At 42.0% G+C, this 11,516-nt stretch overlaps 2 protein-coding genes across 2 annotated transcripts; both read left to right on the forward strand.

Moving 5' to 3' along the window:
* Positions 1 to 432: 432 nt before the first annotated feature.
* LOC139306935 (transcription elongation factor A N-terminal and central domain-containing protein) lies at positions 433 to 1,440 on the forward strand. Its single transcript, XM_070930899.1, has one exon. The coding sequence runs from the start codon at positions 433 to 435 to the stop codon at positions 1,438 to 1,440; it is 1,008 nt and encodes a 335-aa protein (XP_070787000.1).
* A 2,380-nt stretch (positions 1,441 to 3,820) lies between these two features.
* On the forward strand, positions 3,821 to 8,637 carry LOC139306616 (ras-related protein Rab-9A-like). Its single transcript, XM_070930516.1, has 3 exons — positions 3,821 to 3,908; positions 5,780 to 5,805; positions 6,535 to 8,637. The coding sequence occupies exon 3, from the start codon at positions 6,613 to 6,615 to the stop codon at positions 7,216 to 7,218; it is 606 nt and encodes a 201-aa protein (XP_070786617.1). The 5' UTR covers positions 3,821 to 3,908; positions 5,780 to 5,805; positions 6,535 to 6,612; the 3' UTR covers positions 7,219 to 8,637.
* The last annotated feature ends 2,879 nt before the right edge of the window (positions 8,638 to 11,516 follow it).

Here is an 11,516-nt window from a genome sequence, read left to right on the forward strand (position 1 = left end):
ATAATAAAAACATTTAGTTCCTCATTAGAAACGTATGGCAAACTACCTCAAACCTTCATGATCACATTGAGCATCTAATTCTGTGAGGCTGCAGCACCACCTAGAGGTGAATTCAGGCAATTTCCTGTTTCACAGACAGATTCAACATGGCTGCTCCCTTGTAGACGTTTTCACGATTACTGCTTGAGTGAAGTAGCTGCAAACCATGACGAAGTTCAGGTAAACCGACACCAACACACAGAAAATAATATTTTGATATGTTAACTGGTGCATACTGCTAAGTAGCATATCAGGAAAACAGCACAGTCACTATCAAGGGCTTGTTCCTGAAGCTACAGATGTTTATTGGTGTTTGTCTTAGAGATCAGGTAGTTTAGGTAGTTAGGTGTTATTTTACTGTTTAAGCACCACACATCTCTCTCTGCAGCCACCATGGATGCAAAAGAAATAGTCCACTGTGCTCTGCAGATAGAGCGATCCATCGCTGACAGAAGCTATGGGAATATCTTGACCCTCCTCTGTGACCTTGATAAGTTGCACATCACAGCAGAGCAGCTGGAAGCGACGGACATTGTCAAAGTTCTCTACGGGCTCGTGAAGACCTGCTCTGATGGCGGCGTGAAGAAGACAGCAAAGAGCTTGTTGTCTAAGTGGAAGAGAGAGTACGAGACAAATACACGAGGGGTGAAGTGCACAGAGGAGAGCAAGGATCCTGAGCTCTCCTGCAGGGTGTCTCCACCAGAGGAGGCTGGGGATGGAGGAGCTTCCAAGCCGGGGGATTCCCAGTCTGGTTCAGCACACACATGTGACAGGAAGGAGAGTATGAAGTGTACATCATCCTCAGTGGCAAAAGATGCCCTCCAGACTTTTACTGCAGGGAGCGCCTCTGCGTCCTGTAGTTTCTCATCTGTAAGATCTAAATGTGTTCAGCTCCTTCTTGCTGCCCTCTGCCCCGAACTTCCTGATCGAGACCAGGCTGCAGAGCTGGCTAGAGACATCGAGCAGCACGTCCATGAGCGCCACAAATCCAGCCAGGTCAAATACAAAGCCTGTGTGAGGAGCAAGGTGGCCAACTTGAAGAACCCTAAAAACAAACATCTTCATCAGGGCCTCCTGAGCGGCTCGCTGTCACCCGAGGCCTTCGCTCGGATGTCTGCAGAGGAGATGGCCAGCGCAGAGCTCCGGCAGCTGAGGGAGGAGTACTCGTCTCGCGGCGTGAGCGAGAGGCAGCTTCCTGAAGGGATAGAAGGGACGCAGACGCAGAAGATCCGCTGCAAAAGATGTGGGGGGTCCGACTGCAGGGTGACGCAGGTGTCCAGGGGGGCCCTTTTCTTGCCCGCGTGGGTGAGGCGGGGCGGCCCTGACGAGGACGCAATGACCTTTGTGACGTGCAGTGGGTGTGGGCAGCAGTGGTACCACAGTGGCTGGGTCTGCCTCTGAATGGTGAGAAGTTTACATATTGCTTCTGTAGCTGAAACAAACAGTCGATTTTTCAAGCAAGAATGACAAAAATTCACTTGTTCCAGCTTCTTATATGAGATATTTGCTTGTCTTCTTTGTTTTTTATGAGAGGAAACATCTTTGTCTATCTTTGGGAGCTGAAACCAATGAAATTTTGGCATGTTGACTTGATAAAATGAATCATTTTTTTAGATCTACTGTACTACTACTGTACTGTCCTCTTTTAGTGGTTTTCCTGTTTTCACCTCAGTCGAAAGATTTCATGATTCGGTGTGGATTCAGAAACTAACCTTTCACAACAAGTTGGAAAGAGTTAAAAACACTGTGGTGGACGTGTTGCTAAAAAGGTGCAAGGTTTGAACCAAAAAGTGCTGATATGTGTGTTTCATGCCGCAGTGAGAACAACAAAATGCGCAGCCTGTTAAATGCGTCACTGAAACAAGAGGAATGGTCAGAGGTACGCAGAGTGGAAACAAAGGACAGAGCATTCTCACAGGATGGAGAGAGCATGCTTGTGGTTTCAACGCGTCCTTTTGAGGATGTATCCTTTTATTTTTCGTGGCAGAATTTGGTATTTTAAAGTGCATTCACCCGTAAATCCACGACTGAAAGGCCAAACTGCGTGACTACCTTTCTGCTTGAAAGCCGAGTCACTGCCTATCGCAGCTGCAGACCGAAACCACAACTTTTAAAGAAGTAGCTCTCGTCATCGCCATCCCGCTGAATCATTTCCTGTCCAGTTGATCTATACTTACAGGGGCTTATTTAACTGTTTTTCCTGGCGCCTCTTTCCTACATGAACATGTTCTGCTCAGAGGATCAATGTGAAACCACTACGGTCTGGACCTTTGCCCTCACTAATGGGTCATTGCCTTGATGTTGTGTATTCTGGTGCACTTACTGTAAGTCGTACTAGGTGTGAATTCTTAAATTCCCTTAAAAAAGAATAAGAAAACATGCCCCGAGCCAGCTACAATATCCCGTTCATCTGGAGCAAACTGGTGGATGAGACATGTGACCTTACAAGACGGTGAGCATGTGAGTCAGTAATCTGCCCTCCGGAGCAGCCTCAGGGGTGGATATCCCATGGTCCTTCACTCCGTCGACGTGGCACAATGATTCATTCACACGTCATCGACAGGGCTTTTACAGTACAGGCCGAAGACTTTCACAAAACTGTTTCAATCTTTCACTTTATCCTCAACTGGAAGTCTTCTGCAGGCGACTTGTGATGTTTTGTTATTGTGGGAAACCAAAATACATCCAGTATACTGTACATAAATCATACTGTGAGAAATGAGTTCTGCTTTCAGGTCACATGTATGTGGGTTCTTAATGTGCCTGGATATCACATTTTTTAATAAAATCTTTCGATTTCGGAATGCAAACAAAGCTTTATTTCTCTTTTTTCACAATAGAGTTCCTCCTGTTTGCTGAGAATATTTCCTGCTTCTGTTGGTTTTAAAAGGACAAATCCAGGATGTCCAAAGATAAAATCCCGTGTAACAAACGTCCCCCTTCTCATGGCTGCCAGATATGGAGCTGTGACATCTTGTCAGTCTGTTCTCTGCGCTGTGTCTCCTCTCAGATGCTCCCTATCTTTTGAGTGTTGAGTTTCACCCTTTCAGTCATGGCGGCCTGTCAAATCAGTGCTCTGTAGACATTTATCTTTTCTCTCCCTCGCACATACACTCAGATACAAACAGACAAATACGCTGCAGACAGAGGTAAGAAGTTGGAGTTGTCTTAAGGTAATTTGTTTGAAGTTAAACACTGGTTAGAAGAAATATATACATTCTGATAATATTTGCTCATTTATTCAGTGACAGGGATATTGTAATATACAGTAGGTTATGTTTCCTAGGTTGCAGCAGGCTGTCAGGTCCTTTAACCCAGTGGTTCCCAACATTTTTGCACTGCTTGTAACCCCTTAAAACACATTTTTGTCCATTTGAGAGCCTGAAGTGGTGAAAGCTGCCTGTATTTCACAAGAAAGGGGCAAAACATTAAGAAAGGTCAGACAGAAAAGCAACATCGTTTAATATAACATTGATATGTTTTTCTTAAGTCATCTTGTGACCCCTCATATTTCTGAAGGACCCCTTTGCAGGGCCCCAACTGCCCATGTTAGGAAGCACGCTTCAACCTGAAGTATTTGTTTATAGTTGGATACTAAAACTTGTGCTGGGTCTCACATGTGCAACAGGACAGACAAAGACACTATTTTTCCTCAAACAGATGGAAAGTACAATAAAGCGTGGATGCACTGACCGCATGACGAGAAGAGGCGTGACACTCGCGGGTCATGTGAGCGTCATCAGCGGCTCCGGGGCCAGAGAGCAGCGGGGACACCGGAGCGCCATGTCACCGGCTGACAGCAGCACCCTGCCGGGATGGACGACGGGGATTTAACCGCAGCAGCCGGGCTGTGACCGCCACACCGACAGGTACAGTTACTGAGATGGCAAAACTTAAATTTCAGTGGCAACAATAGTCACTTTCTGTTGTTTTAACCGCTCAGTAAAGTCGTGAGTGAGTAACTGTTAGCGCACCCATTATCGGACAGCTATAGTTTATATGTAAAGCTTCCATTCTCGGACAAACCCCGGCTGCTTTGCGTCTTTCGATGTTTTTCCTCACAATATTGATGGCGACTAAACACAAGTAAGCAGGATTCAATAGTCAGCCATGTCAATGAAAGCGTATGCTAGTTTGGGAGTGATAAATACCTCTTTTTAAGTTAATTTATGCTAGCTAACTGAAATCGATCCGGTTTTTGCACGAGTAACTTCAGTCACGGTTATCTATTTGTATTTTCTATTGGTTGTGTCTTCAGCTGTCATGTAATGCTCTTCCCTACATCTCAACACTTTAACAAACAGAGGTGAAAGAGAAAGTGTTGGTAAAGAAGAATCAGTGGGAAAAACAGTAACCGCACTGCGCGTCCGAAAATGGACCTAGTGAGGGTTTGCTAGCTAGAAACCGCAAAGATCATGATGTTGTACCGCAAACAACGCTGTAATTATACGTCTAAAGTGTGAATATTTTCTGAACTTGTACCCGAACGTTTGAAAAGTTAACTGTGAAGTTTAAAATGCTGTTTTCAACTGCTATCACACCTGACAGCTGCTGTTCCCATGTTGGTAACGTTATAAATCTCATATATAGATAGGGAGTTTGTTAATGGCATGTCTTTTAATGGGCTAATTATTACCCTGCTGATGTAGCACAATGTTTCTTAAACATTAATGGAAATATTAGATTTTGTATGTTTAAATTGAATCATTTGGTCGGTTGTTGGAGGAAATATTAATTACTTTATTGGAAATAACCCAAAGAGCAGCCTTCCCTTTAAATAGTAGCCTTCTGCTGAATGAAGCACATGACTCAACTGTGTGTGTGTGTGTGTGTGTGTGTGTGTGTGTGGCCATTCATTCCTGCTTCTATAATATTGCTGTGGGTTTTTTTAAAATGTTAATATTTCTCCAGGAGAAATGAGAGGAGCAGCAGTAGTCTGTGTTCAAAGGTCCCAGGACAAAGACATCATTTACCCAATTTTGGTCCTTCGGCTGAAAATGCTTATTGCTGTCAGTTCATGTGACGTGAAGTGAAGTGCAGCCTATAGTATAGACCGTTCAGTCCCAACCCACAGCAGAGTTCACTGCATTCATGTATTTAAATTCTGCAAAGTAGCTTCACTTTTCCTAACAAGCAGTGGATTTGGCCAATTTAGTGTGAATTGGCTGCAGACTGTATGCTCAGTGACAGTAGTAGATATCGTTTGTCATATACAATATTAAACTAATTATTAGGTTTTTGACTGTTGGTCACATACAACATTTGAATACATCTACTTGAGCTGTGAGAAATTATAATGCATTTTTCAATATTTTTACAAATGCTACAAATGTTTTACAGCCACGTTTCAAGAGTATTTAATACTCATTAGATAGATCTGCGGTTTCTCTGGACACTGGCTGCTGTAAACGGATACTACATGTGCCCAAACACACATCAGTGCTCCATCTTAACTGTGACGGATGAGGTGATCTTGTTCACGTAACAAAGCTCCTCCTCGTCTCCCACTTAAACCTTGCTCTTGGTGAAACTTCCCACCTTCATCGCAGAGATTTGCTCTGGTATGTGGGTGGAATGATTGCCATTTAGCTTAAACTGGTATGTTAAGTATGGAAGTGTGTGGTACGTGATTAAATTTGTGCTTAAATCCTCTCTTTTCTTTGCGGCTGAGCTTGTGAGTGGGTGAACTCCCTCGGCCACTTAGTGATCTGTAAATTCTCTCTCTGTCTCTCTCCCACAGATTGTTGACAAAATGCTGATATAACGGTGAGATTTTAAAATCTTCTCTCTGACGTTCACCATGTTGACTTGCATCACTTGTGGTCCTGTGATCAGCGCCCACGTGACGTACAGCACGGATCATTTCATGCATAACATATGACACACAGTGTAGGAAGTTCATTAGTTGCAAAGTGTAGTGAGTGGGCTGTGGCTGCTTAATGGGATTAGCCAGTCGACTGACTTTAATCAGCTCCCCTCACTGTCCGAGTGCGCGTGAACGTGTAAACAGTGGGTATTAGCTGCTTACAGGAAGTGTGAGATCAAGTGAAAGTTGATTGAGAAGCAGTTCTTATCTCAAGCACGACCTCCTTATCTGCGAGGCCAAAGGTAAAGAATCCATAAAGTCACTCCCGAACAAAATGAAGGAATTGTTTGTCCGCATGTGTTCACATACTGTGAAAGGTGTTGGTATGCAAACAAAATATGTTCTTCATTGAATCAGATCTGCCATTAAAACTGGTTAATGAATCTGAATCCTTTTGAATTCTTTATTAAAACTATTAAGGTTCAGCTTTTTGAACATTTCAAGTGACAAAAGTTAGAAATAACTAAAGCTGTCTTAATCGAAAGAACAGAAAATAGTGAAAAATGCATGTTACAGTTTCTCACAGCCGGACAACAAACAACAGTCCAAAATCCAAAGATATTCAGTTTATTATCAAACATGAAAAAAAACGTTTGCTTTCTAAGCTGAATTGTTGTTATGCTCCTCAGGTGAAACCACTTTCTCTATTGTTGGTGTCTCCAAACCTCCCCTGCACCAGAGTTGGCCTGACCCGGATCAGAGCAGCCATGATGTCCAAGTCCGCCCTCCTGAAGGTGATCCTTCTGGGCGACGGCGGCGTGGGCAAATCATCGCTCATGAACCGCTACGTCACCAACAAGTTTGACTCGCACCTCTTCCACACCATCGGCGTGGAGTTCCTCAACAAGGAGCTGGATGTGGACGGCCACCACGTCACTCTGCAGATCTGGGACACGGCGGGTCAGGAGCGCTTCCGCAGCCTCCGCACGCCTTTCTATCGCGGCTCCGACTGCTGCCTGCTCACTTTCAGCGTGGATGACGGGCAGAGCTTCCACAACCTGTCCAACTGGAAGAAGGAGTTCACTTATTACGCAGACGTGAAGGACCCTGACAACTTCCCCTTTGTGGTGCTGGGCAACAAACTGGATGTGCCCGAGCGGCAGGTGTCAGGGGAGGATGCGCGGAAGTGGTGCCGCGAGAACGGCGGTCAACCATACTTTGAGACAAGCGCCAAGGATGCCACAAATGTGGCGTCGGCCTTTGAGGAGGCGGTGCGTCGCATTCTGGCGTTGGACGACAGAGCCGATCACCTCATCCACACCAACACGGTGGACCTGCAGAGGAAGAGTCCCCCTGACCCCACCTGCTGCTGAGCTGAGGGCTCAGTGTGACTCTCAGCAGCAGCTCATGTGACGTTGCCACATACTGTCTGAGTGTGAGTGTGGTTTGTGACGCTACAAAAAGAGGAACTGGTGTCTGCTCAGTAGCTGTGTGGTAACTGTGTGCTGCCCTCAGATAAACCTTGGACCTGGATCAGCATTTGTAAGCGCATACTTGTTTACTCTTTAGACCAAAACTAATGATATTTTGTGCCAATATTTAGCATTTAACACTACACAAGGGACACAAAACTCCCCACCCACCTTTTCCCAACTCTGATCCGGACTGCATTTGGCCTATTGAGGAATATGATTAATTTATACAAAGCATTAATAAAGTGACATTTCTGATACAGTAGGTTTTGTAGATTTATTTGTGGTCAGTGATGAGCCTCAATTGTATCAGAGGTGGACATAACTGACTGATACCTGAAATTTCAAGGCCTTTAGGGAGTGATTGTGACTTGAGGGGGGGGTTGTGATAAAATTACGTCAGCTCTAACGTAGGTTTCTAAAGCAGTTCTCTAAACACAAAGAAACTATCAAAGGTTAAAGAACAGTTTTGATGCAGCTGTGGCTACAAGATTTAGCCCACAAAAGGAGAAGTGCTGAGATTATTTCCTGCCTCAAGAAGCAGATACAGGACTTTATACAACCGCGTTTATACAGTCAAAATATTGTGAATTTGTGCTGGTTCTCCTTAAACAGCCCAGTAACCTACACACCGCAAAGTTAAACACTTAATTAAATACAGGATTGGAACCTGCTAACTCTCCCAAAGTGATTTTCAGGTATTTTGATAAACAAACTAGCATCAGAAAACAACTAAATCTAAGTTATCAATGTTTTAAGTGGTGTTAGAAGTCTCATAGAATACGTCATATTTGCAGTTATTATAGGTTTAGAAACACAGTTTTCCATCTATAACTCAAACTCTTGACATACAGCATAAATGAAGGCGTGCGGTCAAAGAAGTTCCAGAGAGAAACCACTGTCTGTCTGGTAAGAAAAGTTAATCACTTGATCAACTAGATTTAGTAGTTTTTAAAATCATTTTTAAGATGTTTTGTGCTGATTTGAAAATCCAGAGTTTTGGTAAAGCGAGTGATGCCATGATGGAATTAAATGTTTCTCTGAGGAAGAAAAGGAGCGACTCATAGTTGTTTTTATGTAACTAGATAGCTGTTGAACTTGCTGGAGTTATTACTTTCCTGTATTTAAGTATTTATTGATCACTACTCGCCCTGTAACTCTGAAAAATGGAGCACACTGCTGAACCTGAAACTGTTGTTGCAAGATTCAAATGACTCTAATAACACTGTGGCCTGTATGATCTTCATTAGCACTGCCTTGTTTAAGGCAATGACTTCCACCATTTTCACACTGGAAATAAAACAACTGCCAACAATGAAACTGGGGAAAAATCTTTCTTCATCTTTGTCTGTGTGTCATTCACATTTTTCTTTCTCTTTGAAGTGCAGTACCCTCTTTGTCCACCAGGCAGCGCCCACACATCAAAAGTTTGAGGGATGAATGGCCATCCATCCATCTCACATATGTAATTCATGTATTACAGAGACTCAGTGATGCTGAACTCCAGCACACGTCCTGGTTATTGATGTCAAACATCCATAGAAATAAATAAAGCAATAGAAACCAACATCTACTTGTCTCAGAGGTGAGTTGACACATTGGTCTGTTGACACAGGAGGCATCTAATTAAGTCAAATAGCATCACCTGAAAGTTACTGCTTGATTACAGCAGACATGCTGCCAACCTTACAGACGTGGAGTTTTCTTTTTATATTTACAACTGAAACCTAGTCAGCTACTTTATCTTATCGTAAAAGTTGACAGAAAGTTAATCAGCAACTGAGTTATTGAAGCAGAAATGCAAATAATAAATTAATAAAACAAAACTTCAAATCACTTCAGAGACCCAAAGACAAGAACGAGACAGGAGACAACGGTTTCACGATAATAAAAAATATCGGTTTTACTAGAGAAGGTTACAAAAATCATCACTATATAGGAGTCATAGAACTATTTCCAACTTAAAAAATAAAACCATAATGAAACACCTACAGGGACTACAATGCCATCAAAGTACAATGGAGTTTTCTTTAGAAAAGAGTGGGTGGAAAGGGGAGGGGAGTGTGGAGGAGGGGGGCAAACACCGCCTACCATAGTTGTCAGTACAATTGACTACACATCACCTGAAAAACTGCAAAGACACAGTCATGTCTCCTTCATGCAAATAACGAGGAAACAACAACACCCTGACACGCATCGTCTTATAGGAAATTGAAGTTTGCCTTTACATCAACCTGCCGGCAAAGCACGTATATTTATCAAACATAACACACATGGCAATATAGTCCTTTTTTATACAGAATAGACAGCTGCACACATGGACGATACTGACATGCTTCATCTCATTGAAAATTTGTCTTCTTCAGTGTTTTTTTTTTATTTTTTAGGGTAAACTAACCAGTGATGATTAATATAGAATATAGTTCATGATTATTAAACAATATCTGATTATAAAATTAATGTATGAAAATTCCTGACTTGTTTTTATTCAGAGTGTAAACATCCAAAACAGTCTCTGTGGCTCATATGAGAGGCATGACGTTAAAAAGAAAAGAAAAAAGTAACAAAAAAAGTGACTTTTGTCTCAACTCACATGTTGATGAGTCACTCATTTCGCTGGCCATCGAAAAAATAAGCACAAACAAATTCCATAAAATCATTATTACTGAATCACGAGAAGAGCTCAGCTGCCTAAAACTGATAAAACATTAAAAATCAATTTCCATATTCTTTTTTTTTTCACATTTTAAAATGTATACGTCACAAGCACCTCAATCCATCATATCATATCATGACTGCACTGTATCCCTCTCACGACATATCATTTAAGATGTTACATTACAATTATTATATCAAATGCAGAACTAGTATTTGAGTGCTAAACACATATCTCAAAGGGTACATTTACATATATTTGTGGAAAAAAATAATAGAAGAGCATGGCAAAACACTGATTGTGTTCTCCCCGTTTTTGGGAGCGGTGTAGATCGAGATCTTTTAGGGTGACTGAGCTATTTACAGGTGAACTTCATCCGCAAAAGAAGGAATTTTAGAAAATGACAGAACTGTTTTTACTGTATGATTCACAGAGGACAGCGTACCAATCCAAGAAGAGTTAGTGTTTGGATGGTGAAGCTTTGGAAAAGAACACAACTGGCTAAAATCAGATTTGGTTTGATACCTGAGGTGTGTCTTCTTTGTGTTAAAAGACCAAGACAGATTTATCTTTGATTTCTGCTGCCGCTGGTGATGAGTGTAGCACAAACCGGAAAGGTCTTAAAAGGAATAGTTTGACATTTTGGGAAATACGCTTATTCGCTTTCTTGCAGAGAGTTACAGAGAAACAAAATCAGCCGACCAAGCTCATTAATGTATACGGTATATCTTGTGCAAAGCGTAAAAATGACATGTTGTGGTTTTATGTCGGGGTTTCGGTTAGCAGAGCCTTTAGGAAGTCACTGCCTCAGCCGAGGAATGGTCTAAACCATAACTTGTTGTTCTTACACTTTGGTATTTGTTCGAAATAAACAAACAAGATATATGTATATAAATACAACTTTAGAAAGTCATTTAAACTTTGCAAAGAAAGCAAACTTTTCAAAGCTGCTTCAGCACTATCCACACAATTAGTTTTAATGTTTTGCTGCTGTGAGCGGCTCCTCCATTTGTTTTTTAGTGTACTTCTGTATGCTGACTTTTTATAGTACATTTAGTTTAGTCCCTTTTCCACTGTGAACTCAAGCCTCCAGGTGATTCCACGAGTTAGTAGTTGTCAGTGAAGTCACCTGGGAGCTGGTTTGTTTGGGATGAAAACCAGGTATGAATTCAGCTAAATAGTTTTTGAATGGAGAAAGGTTTAAACAAATGCTTAATGACACAAAATCGCCTTTCTGACTGAGCGAATATATTGTCTCTCAAAGGCTCAATCTTCTCATCTAACCCTTGACAAGAAAGCGAATGAACGTATTTCCCAAAACATTTCCTTTAATAAAAGTTTGCTACACCTCTGGTCTTAAATTAACGGTTAATACCTGGGTGGATAAATAAACTCCGATCATGTAAATGCACGATAATCCTTGAGATACCACATGATTTGAGTCTGTATTTCTATGAAAGAGGGGGGCTGGGGTGCTTTGTGTTTTCAAGGGATTTTCGTTCTCCCTTATTTTTTTTGTTTCGTTATAGTGCAATAACGTATC

Source organism: Enoplosus armatus, chromosome 24 (genome assembly GCF_043641665.1).
Source record: "Enoplosus armatus isolate fEnoArm2 chromosome 24, fEnoArm2.hap1, whole genome shotgun sequence".
NCBI lineage: Eukaryota > Metazoa > Chordata > Actinopteri > Centrarchiformes > Enoplosidae > Enoplosus > Enoplosus armatus.